Here is a 25,617-nt window from a genome sequence, read left to right on the forward strand (position 1 = left end):
TTCTTGTTTCTTACCATACTGAAGGAAATGTCAAAAGGAAATAGTTAAAATATACTAGAAAAAAGATAATCGTACGGGTTTAGAATGGTTTAATTTAATTTCAATTTCCCATTACAAATCACTATACTGTTTGAAAAATAAGTTATCCTGTACGAAGGATATTTCGACTGAAATTAATTAGCATCGCTGACTAAAAACACGTAGTTAATAAGACGTAAGTAATTTAAAGACATTTTATTGCAGATTGCGGAATGCCACGCAAAAGTATTGTAATTGTATAAGATCAAATGAAACTTATGTATGTGTTTAGTATGCATTCATGTATATTTAAAATCGTGGTAGGTATTTTGAATATGGTAAAGGTGAAATTTAAAGAACTCAACTAGATGTTCTATGTTCTTTATTGTTTTGTTTTATTTTATAATTCCTTATCAATAATAACATTTTATTTTGTAAATGAACAAAGCAGTATCGAGAAGTGATTATTAACCTTAAATAAAATATATATGTATATACATATAGAATTCACATACTTATATACAAGAAATGTTTAGGTGAAACGTTATAAACTTTGTAAATTTAAAATAACATAACTAAAAATTAAAAATATCGCAAAATAAGAATTATTAAAAAATCGTAATTTATGAAATATATATTGAGGCATCTTGTGCTACCTTTATGTGAAAAAGGTTACAATTTATATACATAGTCTATATATAGTAAACAATCTAATTATTTAGGGCGTGACCATGTGAGCGTGTCTATAATTTAATCGTATAAACATGTGGTTAAAACCAAACTTGCCACAGCGAGTTAACTATTTACAAATTATAATTGAAAATATGCAGTATCAAACATCTCATATTTTATCGGTGGGGTGTGTTCTAAAACTGTGCTTTTGTCGCGACTAATTTTAAAAGTAACACCTATATTGTGCATTACGTGTAAGCTTCGTCGTGTTTGATATGTTTTGCTTATTTTTTTTTAGGCTGCTAGTTTATTTACTGCAATATAGCCTAGAAAATCAAAAAATTTGATAAATTTTCGGGCAATTTATATTTCTATACTGCCACAGCAAACCTGAACACTAAACCGAATTTATTACGATCGAAAGGTGGGAACCGAAATCTAGATTCAGTCCAATTCTATGAGTGAATACCTTAAAATATGCTCTACTTAGACCTGTATTCAAAACTTTCTGTCAATGTACTAAAAGCCTTTAAAGCGACGAAAATGTATTTTTTAGAATTACAGGTTGTTATTACATTGGCAGGATAATATTACTGCGGACCGTACTGTTACTTATTACGTATCAATTACTTAATATCATACTTACAAGGAACATTACATACAACATACATAGATTCATACAATAGAACCGTAATTATCTACATAATAAGACAAGAATCAGAATTATATAAAGAATTGTAAGGATAACACATATTCATTTAACAAAGATTGCATAAGAACAGTTTTATAAGCGAGCAGCTTTCCGAAAATTTTAAGGACTGGGCTTAACGAAAGATAAAATGAGATATTTAACACATTTTTTGACAGCATATTTTTGGACAGTGAACAGAATTGAAGATTTGTACTACCTTTTTGTCTTAGCGCCTACCTACCCGCCTTTACTGTCTTAAAGAATGATTTCGTTTCAAGACACAAACATCTTCATCACCATTAGGGCACACAGTAAGTTTATTATGAGCAAGCTTCCACTGATGATTAATTTTCAAATCGATTGTTAAGCTGCACTGTAAATAGGTTTTTGTAAGCGGTGCAGTCAGAACAAAACACCCAGTTAAGTATTTATATTCTGAATTGTCGTTTCGTGTTGATTTATTTGACTCTGCTGAAATTGATGACGGTAGATCGTTAAAAAAAACATTGATCTAAATTGTCGTTTAATTTTTTAAAACACAATGACGATGCACAAAATAATTATAAACATAATGATTTAAAAACATACATGCCGATCGATTAGCGTTTATGATTTGATATGATTACAAAAAATTCTTACACTGCATCCACGCTAGTACGCAATTGTATGTTACCGAGAAAAGAGTATAATGTAGTTTTTAATAGTAGCGCATCAAATATATATATATATATATATATATATGTATTGTATATATATATGTATTAATACATAAATTAAGGAGTAACATAAGCAAGTGCATAAGGAAAAAACTATGTATGAGCATAACAAATAGCCAAGGTAATAATGAAAATGCGGCAAGCAGATGATTAAATATATTAATAAAAATAAAAACAAAAATTGAATCAACAGATATATAATTTTAAAATACAATGAGTTTGGTCAGGTTCTTAAAATAAAAGTTTGTAGGTATTTCGAAAAAGGCACCAAACAAAAGGCTCCCAGTAAATAGTTTATACTTTTATACCCCTGCAATACTATATCTTCGTCTCCACCAATACGCTTTCGACTACAATATAAAAATCGAATAAAAGATCAAAACACAACAGTAAGCTTCAGTACAACCACCAAAAACCATAAATGCAAAGTAAACAAGAGGCCTCCGCCATGCAGATGGCTTGGACACCAACATTCAAACAAGTGTGAACGCTATAATCAAGTTCCTCGACTATCAAAAACTCGTTACTCAGCTAGTAAAAGTGCGAAAGAGAAAGTTCAACATTCTTTTTGGCATATCGATAGATATTAAAAAAGAAAATAATAAAAAAAAAATTTTAAAGTGTTGGCGCAGCTGTTTTTGGTCGGTTGGTGGGCGTTAGAGTGACAAAACAATTTTTGGCATACCGAAAAAATATTGGCAATACAAAAAATAAAATGAAAAAAAGTAAAAACATTTTTTAAAATTCAGGCGGTTCCTAGACTCGGCTATTAATCCTGATCAAGTATATATACTTTATATGGTCGGAAACGCTTCCTTCTGCCTGTTACATACTTTTCATCGAATCCATATACTTATGTGGTAGTAGTATAATTACTACTTTTTAAACACTGGAGTAACACTTTAAGGTAGCTCCCTTGGCCAAACCTAATTTTTCTATACAGTAGCGTAGTACAGTCAAACCCGCGATAATAATTTCGTCAGATGTTTAATAAAGGCAACAGCACTAAAAAGGTAGTAGTGCAAACGTACAAGGTAGGTTCCAAAGTAAGCACGGCAAGACAGAACGAATGGTTTTAATTGGCAAAATCAATTTATTTCATTTAAAATAGTCTCTCTCTGCTTTAATACAGCTTTTTGCACGGCCAAAAGCAGTCGACCGAGTGTTTCAGCTCTTTGCCCGGTATGACCGCCAATATGCAAGCCTTTTGAATGGTGTCTACGTCACCATAACGTTTTCTTTTCATCGGCAAATGCATTTTTCCGAAAAGGTATAAGTCGCTTGGTGCCATATCAGGTGAGTACGGGGAGTGGTTGATAGTTAAAATGTGATTTTTGGTCAAATAATCGGCCACAGGCGTCGATCGATGAGACGGCGCATTATTGTGCAACAGACGCCAACTTCCATATTTACGATATTCGGACACGTCGAATACGGCGCACGCTTCAAAACTTCAAGGTTCAAGAATATTGCATTACTGTTTTGGCCGGGTGGAACAAATTCTTTGTGGACAATACCCGTGGAATCATAAAAACAAATCAGCATTGTTTTCACTTTTGACTTCTCCAGGCGCGATTACATCGTCATTCACGTCCTCACGTCCACTTTGAAAACGTTGAAATCACTCGTGCACTCTGCTACGGGATAGGCAATCATCGGAATAAACTTGTTTCACCAATTGAAAAGTTTCGGTAAAAGTTTTACCACTTTTAAAACAAAATTTATTTCCTTTTCGCACCGCAATAACGTCACTTCCTATAGATGAATGAAATGTCATGAAAGGTCGATACAGGATAGCAGATTTTAACGACATGTTTATTCTGTATGAACAAACTTGTCCCCTCTAACCCTTACCCTTATTATCCAGCTCATTTTTTATGCTCTTAAAAAAGACTGATAGATGATGAAAATCAGTTTTGTAGTTTTGTTATTATCAATACCACAATTTTAAAAAACATGGTTTTGAGAAAATGGTGTTTACAATTTGCGTCAAGGAGGGGCTAGCTCGGCGCCAGTAACTTCCGGAAGGCATCACCTTCAGAATTTCGAGAATTAGCGTTTAAACCTGACATGATATTCTGAGGCAATATCGATTAAAAAAAAAAAAAAAGATTTTGCAAAGCCTCTAAAGGGCGTTTCCCCTTTTAAAGCTATTTGTATTTGTAAATTTCTCCAAAAGTTTCTTTTATAACAGGCAATATACATATATGTAAGTCACAGTGGGCCAGTTCGGTTCACTTCATCTAATACATACATATGTAGCTGGCATAGAATCGAAAGGTGAAAACTGAAATAAAACATATACCAGTTTCGTTGAGTGTTATTCAGAGAAGTTAGTTTAGTATTTTTTATTTTTTCCCTTTTTTGTTTTTATTGTTGAGGTGGTGGAGTGAACTGGTTGAGACTGGTTCCACTGAACCATCTACAAAAATTAAATTTTTCACCGCGCAGCCTCCGTCAAATCGCTGAACACCAACAAGAACAAGATGCGTTAACCTCCAACTGGACTATTACATTGTCGGACGCACAGTTATAAGAAGAAATTCTTCTTGCATATTTTCAAGAAAGGTATGCTGTAATATTACATTCGGGTTTTTCGTAAAACGCATGAACGATCTTTTAGAAGTAAAAACAGGACAATAGAGCATGTACTTCATTTTTGGAAAGCTATTACAGAACATTCCACAAATATTTGTGACAATGAAATAAGCTAATACTGGAGCAAGGTCACTCATATAACTCCTGTACGGAACAAGAATTTTTTGCTTGTTCAAGGTACATCGGTTGTCGTCAAAACTGGACATTTGTATCTTTTATGTATAGTTATTTGCATGTTTTTTTATTTATGTACCTAATTTATATTACATTTGAATCAACGTTTTTAAACCCGTTACTCGTAGAGTAAAAGGGTATACTAGATTTGTTGAAAAGTATGTAACAGGCAGAAGGAAGCGTTTCCGACCATATAAAGTATATATATTTCTTGATCAGGATCAATAGCCGAGTCGATCTGGCCATGTCCGTCTGTCCGTCCGTCTGTCTGTCCGTCCGTATGAACGCTGTGATCTCAGGAATTACAAAAGCTAGAAAGTTGAGACTAACCATACAGACTCCAGAGACATAGACGCAGCGCAAGTTTGTCGATTCATGTTGCCACGCCCACACTTTTAAAAAATGTTTTGATATTTGTTCAATGGCTGTTGATCGGGAGAAGTCTTATACAACTGAACGTAACTTGATCTTGATCAGACCATTATGGCAAATTGCAAACAAAGTATTTATTTGTATTAGTACGCCTATGTAACATTATAAAAAAATGTAATCATTTAATATTTTATTTTCAGTACGATCCGAAAAGATTGAGAAAAAAGAAGCCTGTCATGTCATGGGAGAGCATTAATTCCAAGGATCTGCTTAGGTATTTAAATACATTTATCCTTTTTAAAAACTATTATCTTATGTTTATATATTTGCTTTCGCATCATATAATGTTTCCCCTAGCATCCCACCAAGCCAGAATCTATCTGCAACACGTTTACTTACATCACCTGATGGATCTCGTTACCTATTGGAAAATTCAAACGGTTTGAATATTACTTCTCTAAAAGTATTTAATAAGTATTTATAATATATTAGGTGTGCTTTTATTAGGGTATGGGTGTTCATCTCTTTTAAATCTTAAACTCCATACGCTATACGTTGTATGACACAAAAAAAACCCAACCACAACATTTGTTTTGTCCATATAATCATGTACAAATCGTGGTATTCAAAAAAGGGCACTGTGATTGAAACCAATTTTCAGCCATAACTTTCGAACGTGGAGGGAATACTGATTTCAGTTAGAATTTTTCAACGCGATAAAATTGCGAATGTACCTACTTTCGCTTTTTTTTTTATCGTAAACTGTGCTAGTCTGGTATACACCATTTTTTTGATATTATTTATCGTTGTTTTTGAACGTTAAGCGTTTTAGTTCCTTATACCTGTTACTCATAGAGCAATAAGGTATGCATAACAGGCAAAAGAAACGAAGTATATACATATGTATGTATGTAGATTAATAGCCCAGTCGAACTAGCCATTTCCGTCCGTATGAACGCCTCGATCTCAGGAACTAGAAAAGCTAAGATGTTGAGATTAAGCGTGTAGTTTCTAGAGACTTTAAACTGGACGGTGCGTAAATTTGTCTCCAAAAGTTTCCTAACCCTTTTGCGAAATGTTTGGATATTTTTTCATATTTTTATCTGTCTTGTAAATTAAAACGCCCGCATTTTTCGTGTCATTATTGTTTTTCCCAATTTCTCACGCCCACACTTTTAAAAAATGTTTTAATCATTTTTAAATTTGGTCAAACCCACTTTAACGACCACAACCCTCCCAATACTTTCACTTATACACTTTTGAAAATCTTTTTTATTTATTTTTGTATTTGTTTTGCTAATTTCAAAGAACTCGGCTATACCGTTCTCTTTTGTTTCACTTTATAACAGATGACCAGAACCACAACGAGCATGCCCAATTAATGCTGACCAAGCATTGCTGTTGTTAGAAGAGGTTTCACTTTATTCCACCACTAGGCTATGTGTAAAAAATATGCACTTTGCTCATAATCAAAATGAAACTTTAGTGAACACTTTTTAATTATAAACCGGTTATTCGGATTTTTGCTGAAGCTTTATACGAATTTTTAACAGAACAGGAGTTTTATCAATGTTTTAGCAATTGTTATATAGTTATATATTTACAGACTTGTGTCAATTAGATGAGAGTTTTTCGAGATTGGCGGGATATGGATCTAGCCCTGACGTAGGATCCCGTTCTGTATGGACTAGCCAGGCGCTATTACGATCAGGTTCTATTATCAGTTGCTTTTTGTCATGCCAGCAAAGCCTAAGACAGTACATAGCTAAACGCAAGGTATGACACATAGAAATATATATAAATATCACCAATTTAGATATATTCTTCTCCAGATCGAGCGAGGACGACGTCTATATGAGCAAAACAATCAAACGGAGGCCGTACGCACTTGGCGTAGTGCACTAAAAGGGACCTCCCAAAGAGAGGACTGCTTTCAGCTACTGGGATACCTATATCAAGCACATATGGACTGGGGAAAATTTCGTGAAGCAATAGAATTTAGTCATCAGCAGCTAGGGTGAGTTTTGAGATCTTATTTTCAATAATATTTTTTAGCGAAGAGATCTTGACATTGATTTTATATTTCTTAAGACACAAGTTACTTAAATAGTTGAAGTGTAAACAAGAAATTATACAATTTTTTGGCATATGAATAGCGAAAAAATACCAAATACCGTCCAAGAAATATATAATTTAATATATTTCTTGAGCTATCAAGCACTCTCGATAGAACGGCGCGTTTTGTTTACAATGAATAAAATGTAAAAATGAGTTTAGTTTTTTCGTAACTAAAACAGTAGCCACAGCAGCTATAGCATTATTTGAAATTTTTTTAAATAACAATGTATATTTATACATTTGAGTTCTAAATAGTTATGTATCCGTATCCTTAAATAAAAAAAGCCAAATTATTTTACACTTGGCCACCAAGAATAATAAGGCTGAACATATTATATTACTTTGGGCCAGGATCTGAAGATCGGTATAAGGAAGCGTTCCGCCCATATTAAAAATATATAATTTCTTTATCAATATCAATAGCCGAGTGGACCTGGCCTTGACTGCCTGTCCGTCCATATAAAAGTCGATATGTCAGAAACTATTAAAGCTAAAAATTGAAATTAGGCATACAGATCACGGCCCCCCTTTTGAAACATGTTCTAATTTATTTTTTATTTTTATAAGTCTTGTACATTTTACACAAACCGGCCAAAACTGCAACGCCCACAAATTTGGGAAATGTTTTCAGTTTTTTTCATTTTAAATTGTCTTAGAATTTCAGAGGAGCTGGATTCGCCAAATATGCGAGCTGAGACGTACTTAAACCTTAGCAGGGCACACGCCAGCTTAGGAGGCTTGGAGCGATCGCTGAGCTATGCCAGGCACTCACTTTACAATGAGTGCGGTACTAAATGCAGAAGTGGACTTGTTCATTTGACGGTTGCACGAGTATACCTAGAAATGGGTGGGTTCTCTAGGGCTTTGGAGGGCTTGCAGGGTGCCTACAAAATTGCTACAGCTATTGGAGATCCATCACTAGAGTTACAAGTGTATGTCGCGCTCTCTGAGCTTTTCGGACGCCTTCAGGATTACGATAAAAGTGCTACATACGCTTCTAAAGCCTACGACTTATCACGATCCCTCCAACTCGGTGACCTAAACTCATGCCACCATAGAGCAGCTCTATTGCGAATGGCGGTGTCTCTCCGAAAGCAGGGTGAGCTTGGAGATGCACAAGATTATTGTAAGGTATTGTCAAGCCTATTTATCAACTAAACTTCAGATGTGTTCATCCTGTATCATTGTTTCGTTTCAGGAGGCCACCAAGCTTTCACTTATTTCTGGAGACCAGGCTACTTACACGCGAAGTATTCGCGTCATGGGCGACATTTACCGAAAGAAAATGGACATGGATGTAAGTATTTCGCGTTGAGTGTACACTTTTTATAATGTTTCTGACGGTCACGAATGCTCATGAATGTTTTAAAAGTGTAACTTGAATTTTGTTCGAATTTTTTAAAACTGTATTATTATTTTGTAGCCACTAATAAAAGGAATTATACTTCTTTTACACAGGCAAATTGCTGCTTGTATATTTTCGTATGCCTTGCAGCCAATGCAAGATATCTAATTCCTATTATTATGTTTATTATATAATTATTATTATTTTCACCAAATAAGAAACTATGATTTTATTTCTACTATTCCCCATTGGCAGCTATATGATACAGTCGTCATATATTGATAAATTTAAAATCAAAATTTAGTCGAGTTCCCCGACTATCAGATATCCGTTACTCAGCTGGTGGCAGTACGAACGAGAAAATGCAACATTTTTTTTGGAATATCGGTAGAAATTGGGAAAAAAACAAAAATTGGGGAAAAAAATAAAAATAAAATATTTAACATTTTTCACAAGTGTTGGCGAGAAAGTTTTTGATGGTTTCTGGGCGTGTGAGTGGCCGTCTGCAAATCGATAAAAATTAAAAAAACTAATATTAAAATAAAAATGTATTAAAAATTTCTTCAAAAGTGGGGCGTCGCAGTTTGGGGCGTTTTGTGGGCGTTTGAGGAGGCATGGCACCATTAGTTAAAAAACTAGCGCTGCGTCTATTTCTCTGGAATCTGCATTCATAATCTCTTTCTAGCTTTTGTAGTTCCTGAGATCTCAACGATTATACTGCTAAACGCAGATGATCTCAAAATCTTTATGACAACAAAACTATTAGTGACTCGCTTCAGTCTGATTTGAACAGAATTTGCAATTTGTGCACTAAAAATAAACTGTCTTTAAATATAAATAAATGCAATGTTGTTACATATATCATATGCTTGTCAACAATTGCTTCTTCTTACTCCATAAATAATGAACCTTTGTCCTTGTTAGATGAGATTTTGCACCCAGTTTTCTGCTCTTTTGAATTATATTCTTCCGAAGGCGTATGCAATGCTTGGGTTTGCTAGGCGAAATACCGATATACCGTACTTTCGTCTATCCGTGCACTCTGCTTTTGTCCGTTCTAGGGTAGAATATGCTTACATTACTTCGAGCTCAACTGCCACTGTGCATATCAATAAACTTGAACAGCCAGTGATGTCTTGTCCATACCTCCTCATTGGAGTATCGGCGTTGGATAGCAAGCATTCGCTTTAGTTGGGGAGCTGATAGGCTTAAGTTAAACAAGAGAGAACGCTATAGTCGAGTTCCCCGACTATCTGATACCCGTTACTCAGGTAGTGGAAGTGCGAAGGAGAGTCTTCAACATTGACAGCTTTTCGCGGTTTGTGGGCGTTAGAGTGGGCGTGGCAAAAAGTTTTTTGGCAAATCGATAGAAATTTACAAGACTAATACAAAAATGAAAAAATATCAAAACATGTTTCAAAAGTGTGGGCGTGGCATTTTTGGGCGGCTTGTGGTCGTTATAGCGGGCCTGGCAAAATGTTTTTGGGCACTTATTTTGTTTTGATTTGTTTTCTTGTAATTACTTGTTTTGCAAATTTGTATCGGTATATCAAGAACACTTTAGCAACGCCCCTGCTAAATTCCACAAACCACCCCAAACTGTCAAATTTCTTGTCCGCACTAGTTCCACTAGCTAGGTAACGAGTATCTGATAGTCGTGGAACTCGACTATACAATTCTATCTTGCTTTAATGTTAAAACAATAATAAAAACATTTTTCAGCGTGCATTCCGGCAATATGAACAGGCTATGGGTACGTCAGCAAGCTTAGGAGATCGTATGGCCCAAATGGAGGCTATGGACGGAGCCGCTCGTTGTTTGGAAACACTCCGTCTACAGAACAAGATTTGCAACTGCAGGCCACTAGAATTTAACACTAGGCTTTTGGAAGTTGCTAGCTCAATTGGGGCCAAGGTAATACAAATAAGATAAATGCTTGATATGCCTAGTCAAATATATAAATATGTATGTGCTGGTTGTTTAGTTTCTGGTTCGCAGAATTCGTTGCCGACTGGCATTGATCTACCGGGCACTAGGCGACGAGGATCAATACAACAACCATTTTAGATTAGCTAATCAAACAGATGCTGCGCTAGGCTTAAATTGCGGAGCGTGTGGGGAGTTGTTTGGTCTTCGTCCGGAAAACTTGGAAGCTCTACCCTGTTCACACATTCTTCATGCAAGGTAAGTTTATAGATATTTTTCTTTAAAATTAATATTTTAAAACTAGGTTCCGTGAAAAGTATTTAAAAGACAACGTTTCCGATCTCACAAAAAATAAAAATGTCGTAATAGAATTTCTTAATAGTAACCTAAGAGATGCACGTTTGTTTTATTGCATATTTCATATCTGTCGGGCGTCCACAAGCACCAAAATTCGACAAAGTATACAATAATTTGATAAGCTGCTCAATACTCATCTGAAAAACTAGGTGACAGCTGTACACCCTATACATTTTTATTTATTGCAGACTTTATCAGTAACAGATCCAACTTGTTTTCGCTTTCTTTCATACTTTGGATCAGTTCAAAACAATATTTTATTTTAATTTTTCCTGATTTCTCCTTGCAGATGTGCCTACGAAATCTTACGACGGCGGGAGAAAAATGCCCCGCGATCATGCCCCGCTTGCAACAAGCTGGTCAGCTCGCGCACACATCTCTGCGGCAGCGTTCCGACTGAAAGTGATAGCTCCGACAGAGGCGGAGCCGCTTCCACCTTCAATGGGAATGCTTTGTCGATCGACGGACTCCTAGGGATAAGCTCCGACATCCTTTTACCATCGGCCGCGTTTTGCCACGTTAACAATCCAGCTCTAGATACCGAAAATAGCACTCTGCTGTCTCCGAAAGTCATTTACCACAGCAACTTATCATTGGCATCGCTAAGTATGCGCGCATCTAGTCTGACGATCGATAGCGGCCAAAATGTGACGTCATCTGTGTGAAAAAAACAATTCGACTTTGAGCACCTAAAAATTTGAGGATCGAGTCATCGTGCAATATCAGGACCGTGATTTTATCGCTTGTTATTATAGATAGATTAGTTCAAATTATAGATAGTTGCATTATAAATGCTCACAGAAGTTAACAGTTTTTGTTAAGTTTCTAAGCCTGTATGAGCATCTGAGGCATTAACATTAAAACTACGGCTTATGCTTGAATCCTAACTTGTTTCTCTACTGAAGTACCTTATCCAAACTAGTACTTGTAACGGATTGTATATTGTTCAAGTCTTAGGATTAAAAAATTCGCACTTACATGTTAGATTGTTCTTATATGAGTATGAATGCACACACAAAAGTTGTATACAATAAATCGTTACTAAGTGTTATTAACACCAATTATTTGAATGCTGGACTTCTTACAAATAAAAATATATGTCTTTTCAACTCAGTTATACCCGTTTCACGTAGAGTATTCGTAGAGCAAAAGGTTATACTATTTTCGTTAAAGAGAATATAAAGTATACTTATTCTTGATCAGGATCAATAGTCTAGTCGATCTGGCCCGTCCGTCCGTCTGTTCGTTGAGATCTCAGAAACTATAAAAGCTTGAAGGTTAAGATTAAGTATACAGATTCTAGAGACAGAGACGCAGCGCAAGCGTACACAAACCGCCCAAAGCCGCCACGCCCACAGTTTTAAAAAATGTTTTACTATTTTTTTATTAGTCTTGTAAATTTTTATCGATTTGCCAAAAATCTTTTTGCCACGCCCACCCTAACGCACACCAACCGCACAAAACTCCCTCGCCAACATTTTTAAAAAATGTTTTGATATTTTTGTAAGTCTTGTAAATTTCTCTCGATTTTTCAAAATTCGTTTTGCCACGCCCACTTTAACGCCCACAACCATCAGTCTGAAAATTTCTCCATCGCACTTCCACTAGCTGAGTAACAGGTATCAGATAGTCGGGGAACTCGACTACAGCGTTCTGTCTTTTTTATTGGGCTTGTAAATTTCTATTAATTTGTTAAAACGCTTATTGACTCGTCTACTCTAACGCTTTACCGCGTAGCCACACCCACACTTTTGAACATTTTTTTGTTGTTACTGTAAAGGAATTTATGAATGCCTCGATTATAAAGCATTATCCCAGAGACATAGAAATAGCGATAGTCTGTTATCTGATGTTGCCGCCCACAGTAACGCCCACAAACCGCCCAAAACTGTCACGCCCATATTTATAAAAATTTTCGGATTGTTTTGATTTTAATATTTACCTTGATAATTTATATAGCTATGACAAAAACATTTTTAAATAGATTGCTAGAACACCCACTAGCAAGTAACGGGTATCAGATAGCCGAGGAAATCGACTATAGCGTGCTTTGTTGTTTTGTCTGTGTTTTGACTGGTTCAGTCGAGGTCATTTATCAACTCTTCCAAAAATTGGATTTTTTTTTTGCAGGTGGCTTTTATTTTGTCGCAGCTGATCGCATTTTGCAAATTCGGTAGTTTCACCATCTGCTCCGCGTGCTCCTCTTTCACCTTACTCTCACCAGTAATAATACTCAATTAAGTTTGCTTTAATTTAATATTGCATTGCCTGGATCTTTACATATATACCTAAATTAATAATGTGCCTAGACATACCGACCTCTTTATTGCGGTAGTTTACTAAATTTTATTTAAACTAAATTGACTAACATACATCAAGAGGCATATTCTTATTCATAATACGTCCTAGAGATATTAACATAGTGACTTTAATGACATTTGAGTACTTTTAAAATTTTTGGTATTGTTTCAAAATGAATTTATTGCGTTTTTTTATTGCAGCCCGCCTGGCTTTTTATGAAAAGTCTATACTCAAACTTAACTGGAAGGATTTTAGAATATTTTTCTATGTACACTTTTTTACATTAAAAAATAAAGTATTAATTGTTAGCCATATCGATTTTAAGTATTGACATTTTAAATTCATTTTTTGGCCCGAATATTTCTTCCAAAAAGGTAAACACGAAGGAACAATATAGGCTTTTATAATGTGGATGAGTTTAATAAAATAGATAGTTGAATAAATAATTCTACATTATATTTGTGTGAAATGTGTTATCTTATAAATTTGACTAGATACAGTTTTCTTTACATATTAAGATGTTTGTTTTATATCGCGTTCTTAAATTTACATATCATCAATTTTATTCAATCTAATATCTACATACATACACCTTTCCGTTTTTCCAATGACATCTTATCTTTTTGCCTAAGGCCAATTCATTCCCTTTCATTAAGTTAAAAAAACAGGGATATTATTTTTAAACATATAAATAGGTACGCAGAAACACGACAAAGTTGCTTCCTCAAAGCTTAACTGACTGTCTGGGTATATTCTGTGAAGTACCTACAGTGCAAGTGGGGAATATTATATCTGTGAAATGTACAATTTTTAAACATGTCTATCTACACATATCATGTTACACAATGATAGTGGCCCATAATGTTTGCTCAAGGCCCTTCAAAATTTTGCAGTAGCGAAAGTAGATCTTGGTGCGGTAGGATTATTCGGCGTAACTACAATCACTTATAAATATTCCGCGTACTCAGTTAAACTTTAAAGATGTAAAGGCTGTATGTAAAAGTGGGCTACAGAATGATTAACATAATGACAAGAAATTTTATAATAAAAAGCAAAAAAAAGTTTTGTACTTTTGCAGCTTTAGCGTGTAAAATTTGTTTTCGATTCATAAACAAATGAAAAGTAGCTATAGCCAAATATTCCGACTATCAGATATTGGCACTCCCTGCGAGGGAGGAGCAGGAAAAAGACTCTTTTCGAGAGTAACCACCGCGTAGTGGCAGTTACCTAATTGGTCATAACTTTTTAGTTATTCGCTCAATTGTTTTTCCGCTTTAAAGTGGGAGTAACCACAATGTTATTAGCATATCGGTAGGTATTGGCAAGATAAATATACCTTATTAAAAAACCAAAACATTATTTAAAAGGTGTGAGGGTGAGGTTTTTACTGTGTATATGGGCACTGCGTAGGTATCACTAAAATCTGCTTTCCTAATCTCATCTTACTAGCTGTTATAGTTCAGGAGACTTGACTTTCATACAGACGATATAGCTAGACGACTATTGGTATGTAGGTACTTTATTGCATACATCTAAAAATGAAACTATTCTTCCTCTTTAGAGGATAATATATTCTTATCTACGGAAGTTTTCCTTCTTAGCCTTACTTCTTGAAAATCAAAAAATTCATAAACAGAGAAGCAGTTAATCAGATCCAAACATTTTACAAATAAAATCTCAATTCATAATTTAGAATTGATTGAAATTTGATATATTTACAGCTTTAAAAATATATGAGTTTAAAATAAACTTTTGTCGTATAAAAGAAAATCTTGCTAAATCTTTTGGACAACTAAAGTTTCAGTATGCAATGAGATCGTAAGTATGAAGATTGTACGGCTGCCCTTAACAGACAATCATTACCTTCAGATCATCCAAGCAATTTGGAATAGCTATATCATCAATGAAGATATGGGCCTCCTTATCGAGTACTTCTTGGCGAAAGCTTTGCTTTATTGTAATCTTTTCATCTGGAACATGTCCGGCATCAAGCAAATGGTCCGACGCGACCTCACCCCGGTTATCGTCAAAGCTCCCGTTGTTAATACCTTCGTTTTCCTTTCTGACAATGCGACCCATATTGACATCCATAGCTCTTCTTGGAGAAACCATGTGCGTACGAGACTGAATGCGGGTACTGTTGAAGTAGTGAGTCGAAGACTTCGGAGCTAATACTTTGGGCTTGGTAATCGTTCGACGTGTGCTTTGGCTATGCTGTCACAACATGTCGCCGTTTGGATCATTGGCATCCCCATGGTCATCGGCGTCCACTAAATCAAAGTCGTGACTTTCCAGTTCCAAGTCCATATCAGCCTCTTCATCAAAAGCTCCAAGAGGCGACATAGCTGTTGTGTGGAGATTTGAGTAGTGGTCATGCGTCATGCTATTATTGATGGTATGATTTTGAGTGTGATTATGACCATTTTGCGATTGTGTATGAGTGTGGCCATTATCTTTCTCCTGTCCTTCTTGTGGTTGCTGTCGGTTATGTACCATATGCATAGTGCTTTTGGATTCATCATCCCGCCACTTATCCATTGACCTTCTTCGGGCGTTCATAAAAAAATTTCCCACTGTAGTAGGCTCTAGCCCCAGCTGTCTTGCAATGGTCACTTGCATCTCCTTTGAAGGTCTTTTAGTTTCCTGTAAAGTAATAATTGATTATTAACTTCCAAAACCATTTAAGTATTTATTAATTGTATTTTCAAAGCATATTAATTCTAAAAGCGAAAACTCTTGACAATAAGCGGCAAACATTATATTTATTTTAATCATCATAACATGATTATTTTAAGGATTTATTATAAACAAAAGACTCAACATTTTGTAAACATTCAGAAAGCCAATCAATACCTTGGTTTAAAAAGCTAATATTTATACATACTTTGAAAATAGCTTGTAATGTTCGTCGCTGTAGGTCGGTGAAGACCAATCGCGGCTTTTTCGGCTGAGGCATTTGTTCCATCTGCGGCTCTTCCTTTCGACGACAGCTTACGACGCTGCCAACCAAAACGCTTGTGACAGGTGTAGATGCGGGCGAGGAAGCCGATTCGTTGGTGAGAACTGATGTTAGCCCAAAACCCAGATGAACAGATTAAGACATTAATTAGTGCAATACAAAAAGTAGTTTTGATTTCAATATATTATTATAAGAAAGGACATGGACAAGACAAAGCTATATACCCTTTCTGTAATTAAATTAAAATATCTTTTGTACATGGAACGCAATCAATTTATGATGAAAAAGATGAAAAATACTATAGTCCAGTTCCCCGACTATTAGATATCCGTTACTCAGCTAGTGGAAGTGGGAACAAGAAAAATTAAAATTTTATGGAATATGGAATGAATTTATGGAATGGAATGAAAAAAAATTAAAACATTTTTTTAAAGTTGTGGGGTGGCAGTTTTGAGCGGTTTGTAGGCGTTAGAGAGGGCGTGGCAACATTACTCAATAAACTTGCGCTGCGTCTATGTCTCTGGAAACTGTATGCCTAATCTCAAATCTATAGCTGCTGAGAATTTTCACAATTATGGTAATGGTAAATCTATCAATTAACGATCTAACTATTATCTATCTATTAACGAGATAACAAATAGTAAAAATCTTTAGTAAAAAGTGATTTTACCTTTGACTAAATAAATAAAATAAATAGTATCTCTTAGGTATATTTTTCGTCTAATGCCTTAGTCATGTACTGTAGATGTACGAGAAACGGCTAAGAAAATATTTTTTTTTAATTAAAGTAGGTGTTTAGTTAATGTACTTATTTAATACCTATATAATATACTTCTCAAATGAATGTGTAGTGAAAAATCAATTTGCTTGAAACTCAAAATGTTCTTACCATTTGAGTTCATCGTAGGGCCGCCATGGGACTCAACTTCCGTTGGCATGGTTCCGGTGGAGCTGCTTGAACCTGTTGCAGACCCAAGTGTCACTGCAGAGCTCAAAGGAGCTCGCTGAGGAATTTGGGCAGCGGCCATCCGCAGAGCAGACATGCGCTGAAACTCGGGCTCCTGGAGCCATTTGAACATTCGGCGAAACGTCTCTCGACCGGACTTCAGCTTAGACCACGGCTTTGGGTTGCGTAGAAGATCGGACAAGGTGCCTTGCGATCGGCAGAGTACCCGTTGTGCGAATATCGCCTGTGGAATGCTGTATCGCTTGAGCTCGGCTGAGATGCGCTGTGCCAGATCCTTAGTGTTGATCTCCTCCATGTCACTGGCATTTGCATTGCGGCTGGAACCTCCTCCTCCAGAGGAAACTGTCGCCTTTGGTGAGGCACATGCTGAAACTTTGGCCTGCTGGCTGCTGCCTTGAAACTCGTTTCCGAGACCTGATTGAGACTGCTGGTGAATGGCACCCGCCGAGTGCGGGGTGCCATGAATGCCCGGACTGCACTGTTCTACTATTACGGAACTGGGTTCTTGGCTTTTGTCCAGGAAGTACTGTTGTCTGTGTCCTGGTGATAATCGCTCGTTTAGTTTAATTTCGCTCACCGAGTCGTCTGTTATCGGAGGCGGTGTTGGAGTAAGGGACACAACCACGGGAATATCGGCGGTCAAACTAACAATTCCAGCGTTGCTGTGTTTCCAATCATCCGCCTTCCAATTCGCGGGGCAGATAGGAGCGTTCGGAGCATGATGTCGGTTTAAGGATCCACGCGCAGGTGGAACGTTGAGTCGAGTCCTTCGCTCTGAAGAAATGTGAAACCTCGCTTCCAGCTCAGCCGGCACAGGCATATGGAGACGCACTTCCCTCTCAGAGTGTATCTGGAGCCAATTCCTAAAAAAATATATTACATATCGTTTTAAATAGTATTGCTTAAAATGGGGGTGCATTCACTGCACAGTCCATATTGCCAAATACGTGGCATAAAGTCCTATGTAACAAATATTGCGCTAAAACTTGCCATATTTCATAAATACATCACGCTTAATATCTAAGATTTAATATTTAAACTATTCGAATGTCAGTTTAAAAAAAAAAAAAATTACGGAGGTGAAATGCTTTTTATACACTTCCTGAGTAACGTCAAACTCAAAAGACCTATGACGACCAGAGTAGCTTCAAAAAAAATACTTACGTTCCGCCATTGACGTCGGGGCCGTTATTTCCTTCAGATATGTGGTCTGAATATATAAACTTTTCCCTATTGACATCTTCATCTCCGCTATCCCCGGAGATATGGTCAGAGAAAGAGAACTTCTCACCGTTAACATCAGTATCTCCGCTTTCACCTCCGGATATGTGACCAGTATAGGAAAACTTCCCACCATTGATATCAGCAGGACCATGTGTGTGTTCGTGAGTCATTCCAGACTCCTTTTTCCCGTTGTGACTTAGCTGCAAGTGCGATGACATAACGCGTCCAGGAACTGAAGCATGTAGATCGCACGAGACCAGGTAGTTATTAGGCGGAGAGGAAATCAACGAAGATAGCTTTTCGTATGGGGAAAATGGTGACTGGACGCCACTTAAAACACCCAGACTCAAGTGGCCACTTCCCATGGGCATGGTGAGGGCAGAAAAAGAACTGCAATCATTGTTGGAGCATACAGAGGAGGTAGCATTGCTACTAGATATTGAAACAGTCCCTACAGCCTCGCTGGATTGGGTAATGACCTCTCCAACCTCAGTGACTCCTCTACCTCCATCATCTCCATTGACATCCGTGTCGCCACTGTCTCCTCCCGAGATGTGGCCAGAGTACGCGAACTTCTCGGACATCGTTGATATAGGCGGAAGAGGTTGAATGGGGGTGAGTGTAGCATAAGAGGTTTGACTAAACCCAGGCGAAGATAAGCGATCATTTACCGAGGTCAGCGTCTGATACGAGCTGTGACTAAGCAACTGCTCACGACTCCGCGAGTCGCGTTCATCATCGTCTTCATTATCTGCATCTCCTTCTGCATCCCCATCACCATTTTCCTCGCCGTCCTCCTTGTCGCTGTCTTGTGAATGGACGATAACCGATAGAACTTCCCCATGTGCACTCTCCAGTCCCATTTCCGAATGAGTTGATCTTTGGTGCAAACTATGGAGGACCTGAGTATGATGTTGGTGATGCGGATGGTGGCTTGTCATGCCAAATTGTTCCTCCTGTTCCAAAATATGCTGGTGGTGCTGGCTCAGCGTAACTCCTTCGTCGTCGCAGCCAACGTTATCGGAGGAAATCTCATCTATATCATCCACACCAAGGCCTGCATTTACACTCGAAACGTCTACAAGCATTCGAACGCCCCTGTGGCTTTGATCCTGACTCTTGGATTGCACAATAAGAAGCTTTTGCTCCTGCTTTATCGCCATTTCTTGGGAGTGCACCGTCTGGGAGATGGCGTCTACGGTCAGCCCATCCAAATTAATGTCGGGGGATACAAAGTCCACTGGGCTGGTATTCACATCACGCTCATGCTGCAAATGATGCCTATCCTGCTGGAGTAGTCCGAATGGCATTGACATTGTTCTTTGCTGCAATTGCTGAGGCACAATTTGATATGATGGTTGCCTGTTATCTTGTCCCAGTGAGTCTATAACCATGACAACGGAATTGGGTCCCGATGCAGATCCCGACCTAGATGCAGATTCGGGGCGGTGTTTCACCCCTCCACTCAAAGCGTCTGTTCTGGGACAGGAAATAATGTCTTGCATAGACATAGTCAGATCCTTCTCAGAAATATGCTGCTCACGTGACGTGTGCTCCGATTGTTGACCCACAGTGATGAACTCCGATGCATCTTCAACTAACTCCTGGCTAAATGTTTGGTGGTCAATTATCTCATTTAAGGAATCCATTCCTTACAAGATGACGCTTGAGTTACGGTACCATTCAAGTGCATCTATATACGAATAAAAATGTATAACCAATTTATTAAGCTTTCGAAATGGTGTGTTTTTATATAACTTTCACTAGTGTTTAAAAGCTTATAGCTTTCGAAGAGTTAAGTCTTTTTTACATAACTTTTAATAATTTTTAAAAGCTTGTAGTTAAAATAAATAAAAGACAAGCAATAATAACACATTTTCCTAAACCATACATTAAACATTTTCAATCAAGTCCTTGCTTTCTCGAATCTGCTTCGTAGTGGTATATTTGTTATTATTTGTACAAAATATTTTTTGTCGTTGCCATCGTCGCGCGACCTTAAGGGTTGCTTTGTAAACACATAAACATAGGTACACGTAAGTATTTGTTCGTACTTACACATACGCAGAGGGCAAAGGGTGGGGGGTGGCTTGCACTTTCTAATATTTTTCCAATTTTTCGGTAGGGACAAATTGGCTTAGATGTTGATTTCTATAATTAAGCTGCTACTACCGGTTGCCTTACCTAAAAGCTAAATAACTTTAAAACTAGATCTTTATAAAGGCGGATCCGTCTTCCTTTGCGCATTTCAAACCAAATTTATGAATACCATTAGTTATTACACAAATCAGAATAAAGATTTTTGATGGTAATTTCGTTCGGTTTCTTGACTGGTTTCTAATCCAAGTTCTAATTCGAAACAGATAATGTATTTACGAATCTGTCTAAAAAGGATATGTTTTTTAAAAATAAGGCAGCTTTTAACTGGATCAAACTAATAAAAACCTAGAGGATCCGTCACAGCGCCTTGTCTGTTTTCACAACTGAAACCTTCGGCTAGAAAATTCTCTACGCATGCACGGTTATACACACATGTACACACATGTGGGTGGTTTTTCCGAAAGTTTGTTATGTGACCGCCGCGTTCCATGAAGACTCAGCCTCACGCGAATTATACCCAATTCGAACTGAACGAAACCAAACAGAACGGAACTGACATAAAATTAACGGCCACAACGCACCACCATCGAGCTAAGGGTTGCCATATGCAGACAGTGCACAACAAACCATAAGCCCCACCCCGAAAGTCTGAACATGCGCAGTGCGAGAAAGTGAACTGGAATCTAAACTGAATTGTTTACGGCTCATATTATTTTGGGTGGGTTTGAAAGTAGCGTATATATATCATCAGACGGTCTTTAAGGTTATTTGATTCAAAATTACCTGATCTATTTGTTTTATTACGTTAGTAAAGCTTAAAAAATTTTTGTTGACAATTGAAAATTAGGTAGGATAATAGCATTTGTAGCCCTACGTCCTGGCTAGGACTCGTCCGAAAAGTTAAACAATTAAATGAAGTAACAGTTGATATACTAATTTAGTGGTTAACCACTTTTAAATTAAATTAAAAGTCTTCCCAGAAGAAATAATTTAATTATGAAGCCAAGGATTTTACTTAGTGAGTTTTATAGAATGCGACGATCCAGATCCAACGGAGTCCCTCTAGTCCACGATGCAGTTCGACCTTTTTGCCGTTCGGCGGCGTTAGACCATTGTCTACTTAGTGGCACCACTGCATATGTACACTTATATTCCATATTGTGAGCATACTTTTAGGATAATAGGGCGCTGGGCAATAACATTCTAAACTGGACATTTTTATACCCGTTACTAAAAGGGTATACTTAATTTGTTCAAAAGTACGTAATAGTTAGAAGGAAGCGTTTCCGATCATATGAAGTAGATATATTATTGATCAGGATCAAAAATGGAGTCTTACTGCCCGTGTCCGTCTTTCCATCCATATGAATGTCTAGATCTCAGAAACTATAACTATGAGATTAAGCATGTAGATTCCAGAGAAAAACCAGAGAGAACGCTATAGTCGAGTTCCCCGACTATATGATACCCGTTACTCAGCTAGTGGAAGTGCGAAGGAGGTCTTCAACACTGACAGTTTTGGCGGTTGAGTGGGCGTGGCAAAAAGTTTTTTGGCAAATCGATAGAAATTTACAAGACTAATACAAAAATGAAAAAATATCAAAACATTTTTCAAAAGTGTGGGCGTGGCAGCTTTGGGCGGTTTGTGGGCGTTAGAGTGGGCGTAGCAAAAAGTTTTTTAACAAATCGATACAAATTTACAACACCAATACAGAAATGAAAAAATATTAAAACATTTTTCAAAAGTGTGGGCGTGGCAGCTTTGGGCGGTTTGTGGGCGTTAGAGTGGGCGTGGCAAAAAGTTTTTTGACAAATCGATACGACGTTCATACGGACAGACAGACGGACAGACGGACGGACAGACGGACAGACGGACAGACGGACAGACGGACAGACGGACAGACGGACGGACAGACGGACATAGCCAAATCGACTCGGCGACCCAGCTAACAAAATTGCGCTGGGTCTTTATACCCGTTACTCGTAGAGTAAAAGGGTATACTAGATTCGTTGAAAAGTATGTAACAGGCAGAAGGAAGCGTTTCCGACCATATAAAGTATATATATTCTTAATCAGGATCAATAGCCGAGTCGATATGACCATGTCCGTCTGTCCGTCCGTATGAACGTCGAGATCTCAGGAACTATTAAAGCTAGAAAGTTAAGATTCGGCATGCAGACTCGAGACAGATAGACACATGTTGACTCCCCACTTGACTCCCTCAAACCGCCCAAAGGTGCCACGCCCATCCTAACGCCCAAAAACCGCCCGAAACTACCACGTCCACACTTTTCAAAAATGTTTTGATATTTGTTCACATTTTGTTAGTCTTGTACATTTCTCTCGGTTTGCCAAAAAACTTTTTGCCACGCCCACTCTTATGCCCACAAACCACCAAAAACTGTTACTGTTGAAGTCTCTCCTTCGCACTTCCACTAGCTGAGTAACGGGTATCAGATAGTACGAGTACTCGACTACAGCGTTCTCCCTTTTTTTGATATATGTACATAGTTATGTTCTATTGACTTCTGAATGCTTTCAGTCTCGGCTTTGCATGATTTCTAGTGATGTGAAAATATATCAAAATATCAATATACACATGATACATTAATATCGCTTTTTCTGTTTAAATATATTTTTGATATTTCTTACAGGCCCCGAAATTAAAACGGAGTGAAAATGAACGCAGCCTAAAGCGGAGCGGCAAAACATCAAAGTTCCTGTCGCACTTGAAAAATAGGTATAAGTAGAAGTAAAAGTTCAAAATGTATAAAAATATAACCGTTTAAAATATGTTAACTACCTGGACTGGTTCCGATTTAAAATCCTTTATTGTTTTTTTTTTTTTTGTTAAAATAAGACTCTGTACATTTTTATTTGGTTCATCAGAAATTTAAATTGATTAATTTTGTATTTATAAATATACTTTCAGATGTCGACTACATAGAAACAAGTCGTTCGATAATTTATCTTTAGAATTATTAGAATTAATTTCTATGAAATCTCTTAAAATCTAAAAACCTTTCTTAAAGATAAGATAGATGTTAAGTATATAAGAATTTAGAATTTTCTTACAATTACAAAATTCTTCTATTTGTTTATATATACAATAAAAATAAATCTTAAGCACCAAAGCTATTGGTAAAAGAAAAGTAATAAAAATTAAAAACAAACTATCAAGAATTCTCGATATGTCCATTTTTCGGGTGAAATATTTTGAATTTTTTCAAATTACACAATGGTTTTTATTCTTGATTTTAGGGCGCTGGCATCAGCTGTATGCCAGATGGATGATTTAGCAACTATGTAGTTTGCTGTAGTGTTTCCACAGTTTCCACAATTTTTTTTATATTAGCAGGACACAGTCGGAGTTGTGGGAGTTGTCTTCACAAGCTTAGCAGACTGGGATTATAAGCAGTTTTGCAAGTGTAGCTATTTTCCTGTCAGTTCTGGCGTTTTTTAATTGCGAAATGCGGGGAAATGTGCAATATAGCGGCTAGCGGGAATTTTGCTATTTTATCTTGAAAATTGATTAAATGTTAACTCAATATAATAATATTCATTTAATAAATTGGTTAAATAATGCAGACAGCGTCAGCTTTTGGGCTGAAGTTTTAAATTACAAGGATGCAGCAGGCAATTACATATTTCTTCGAATGGCATCTTTTGCGATAAAACTATTGACTGTGCCATGGTCCAATACAGAGGTTGATCATCTATTCAGCCAAATGAATATAGTTAAAACAAAACTGAGGAACAGAATTCATATTGGTACCTTAAACTTATAATTGCACATAAGGTAATTTGTATGCTGTAAACTTTATTTATAAATTGATAATTATATAATATAATTTTGTAATTGTTACAGATATGGTTTGCGCAGAGAAAATAAATGCTGCCACAATTATATAGTTCCTCCAAGTTACCTTAAACTTTTTGTAATAAAATAAAAATGTTTAATAAAATGTGTAGAAATTTTTTTAGCTATATTAAATTGTTTTTAGCGGTTTCTATCTTTTTCTGAACCGTGCTTTTTCAGGTCTTGGAAAATTGGCAACACTGATTATAAGGGTGCAGTAAAATATAGTATGCCCATTCTTCTAGAAAATTTGTGTTTGCACTGGTATTTTCTGCATGTGCTCCTTATATTCGTCTGTACATGAAGTGAACTTGGGTTTTTTATGGTTTTGAATTTTGGTTCTAGTTCGACCTTTAAAGTTTCGATATTTAGACGCATCCAAGTTGTTTCCAAAAGATTCCAAGTCCAGTTTAAAAGCTTTTTTAAAAATTGTAACTTTAAAAATTTCCTACATTCATTTTTCACACAAATATTTTTTAAATTGTAACAAATTTGTTCAAAAAGCTAACTGTATTATATAAAGTAATAACCCACAAGTTTTGAGTCGAAGGCCCCCGTAGCTAGTACTCATTAAATTTATTAGATTTAGTATTGTATACTTGATTTAATTTTGTTAAATAAATAAATAAATATTTTTTATTGTATTATTGTTTTTCCAATTTCTATCGATATGCCAGAAATATGTTAAAATATCTCGTTCGCACTTACATTTGCTAAGCAGCGGGTAATTTATGTAATCATCTTGGTGATTATTCAGAATTAAACTTCCATTTTGATTGCAGTTTAAATTCTTGATAATTTTTTTTCCGTGCGGTCCCTATCGCAGTAGTCACAAAAGCGCATTTTAAAAACTCTAGTAGTGGACTTCCGTCAACTGCTGTTGCTATGTTGGTGTTTCGCGGATTTACTTAAGCAAACGAATGGACGATCAAGTAGATTACAACGGGAGCAAGCATATATGAATTCGGGTAAATGCTGTCTTCGAGTAAGTTATGTTATTCTAGACATTGGTAACATCTATTTTAAAATATCATTTTAATATTAAGCAGATAGACAAATATTATGTAAGGATGGTTTTCTCTCGAAAGTAAGTTATGCTACTATCCCTTTTTGTACCGTTTTATATTATTTCAAATTGGGTCTTATATCGTCGATGCTATGTTGACTTCACCTTTTATAGAAAATTAGTTTTCATGGATTTTAATGTCGATATAAAAGT

At 36.5% G+C, this 25,617-nt stretch overlaps 2 protein-coding genes and 2 long non-coding RNA genes across 20 annotated transcripts; 2 read left to right on the plus strand and 2 right to left on the minus strand.

Moving 5' to 3' along the window:
- Positions 1-3,167: 3,167 nt before the first annotated feature.
- Positions 3,168-4,550, minus strand: LOC26535674. 6 transcript variants are annotated; one of them, XR_005561894.1, is made up of 3 exons: positions 4,403-4,550; positions 3,802-3,852; positions 3,168-3,731 (listed from the first exon to the last, which is right to left on the minus strand). It is a non-coding gene; the product is annotated as an uncharacterized LOC26535674 (long non-coding RNA). The 6 variants fall into 6 exon arrangements; XR_005561893.1 differs by having other exon boundaries at positions 3,168-3,734; XR_005561892.1 differs by having other exon boundaries at positions 3,952-4,550.
- LOC6523733 (43 kDa receptor-associated protein of the synapse) lies at positions 4,549-12,048 on the plus strand. 3 transcript variants are annotated; one of them, XM_015191375.3, is made up of 10 exons: positions 4,549-4,665; positions 5,442-5,515; positions 5,599-5,681; positions 6,848-7,017; positions 7,074-7,258; positions 8,016-8,490; positions 8,558-8,656; positions 10,427-10,618; positions 10,689-10,888; positions 11,277-12,048. In XM_015191375.3, the coding sequence occupies exons 2-10, from the start codon at positions 5,478-5,480 to the stop codon at positions 11,650-11,652; spliced, it is 1,818 nt and encodes a 605-aa protein (XP_015046861.1). In that variant the 5' UTR covers positions 4,549-4,665; positions 5,442-5,477; the 3' UTR covers positions 11,653-12,048. The 3 variants fall into 3 exon arrangements, with proteins under 3 accessions (XP_015046861.1, XP_039232884.1, XP_039232885.1); XM_039376950.2 differs by having other exon boundaries at positions 4,596-4,665; positions 6,820-7,017; XM_039376951.2 differs by lacking the exons at positions 4,549-4,665; positions 5,442-5,515; positions 5,599-5,681; positions 6,848-7,017 and having other exon boundaries at positions 7,131-7,258; positions 8,024-8,490.
- A 1,176-nt stretch (positions 12,049-13,224) lies between these two features.
- LOC6523734 (homeobox protein onecut) lies at positions 13,225-21,114 on the minus strand. 4 transcript variants are annotated; one of them, XM_015191379.3, is made up of 5 exons: positions 20,981-21,114; positions 18,379-20,131; positions 17,137-18,077; positions 16,173-16,351; positions 13,225-15,931 (listed from the first exon to the last, which is right to left on the minus strand). In XM_015191379.3, the coding sequence occupies exons 2-5, from the start codon at positions 20,085-20,087 to the stop codon at positions 15,506-15,508; spliced, it is 3,255 nt and encodes a 1,084-aa protein (XP_015046865.1). In that variant the 5' UTR covers positions 20,088-20,131; positions 20,981-21,114; the 3' UTR covers positions 13,225-15,505. The 4 variants fall into 4 exon arrangements, with proteins under 4 accessions (XP_015046865.1, XP_039232881.1, XP_015046867.1 ...); XM_039376947.2 differs by having other exon boundaries at positions 20,971-21,079; XM_015191381.3 differs by lacking the exon at positions 20,981-21,114 and adding an exon at positions 20,623-20,905.
- On the plus strand, positions 21,112-23,388 carry LOC120322135. 7 transcript variants are annotated; one of them, XR_005561896.2, is made up of 2 exons: positions 21,112-21,256; positions 23,194-23,388. It is a non-coding gene; the product is annotated as an uncharacterized LOC120322135 (long non-coding RNA). The 7 variants fall into 7 exon arrangements; XR_005561895.1 differs by having other exon boundaries at positions 21,205-21,301; XR_005561900.2 differs by lacking the exon at positions 21,112-21,256 and adding an exon at positions 21,277-21,385.
- Positions 23,389-25,617: the final 2,229 nt, after the last annotated feature.

Source organism: Drosophila yakuba, chromosome 4 (assembly GCF_016746365.2).
Source record: "Drosophila yakuba strain Tai18E2 chromosome 4, Prin_Dyak_Tai18E2_2.1, whole genome shotgun sequence".
Lineage (NCBI taxonomy): Eukaryota > Metazoa > Arthropoda > Insecta > Diptera > Drosophilidae > Drosophila > Drosophila yakuba.

What these genes read in the sequence shown, in the direction of transcription:
- LOC6523733 (XM_015191375.3), top strand. Translation starts at nt 5,478, where the DNA reads ATGTCATGGGAGAGCATTAATTCCAAGGATCTGCTTAG. An exon ending in AATTCCAAGGATCTGCTTAG is followed by an intron (nt 5,516 to 5,598) that starts GTATTTAAATAC and finishes TGTTTCCCCTAG; the next exon opens with CATCCCACCAAGCCAGAATC. An exon ending in GAAAGAAAATGGACATGGAT is followed by an intron (nt 8,657 to 10,426) that starts GTAAGTATTTCG and finishes AACATTTTTCAG; the next exon opens with CGTGCATTCCGGCAATATGA.
- LOC6523734 (XM_015191379.3), bottom strand. Translation starts at nt 20,087, where the DNA reads ATGGATTCCTTAAATGAGATAATTGACCACCAAACATTTAGCCAGGAG. An exon ending in CCCTACGATGAACTCAAATG is followed by an intron (nt 16,352 to 17,136) that starts GTAAGAACATTT and finishes GGCTAACATCAG; the next exon opens with TTCTCACCAACGAATCGGCT. An exon ending in CATTACAAGCTATTTTCAAA is followed by an intron (nt 15,932 to 16,172) that starts GTATGTATAAAT and finishes ATTACTTTACAG; the next exon opens with GAAACTAAAAGACCTTCAAA.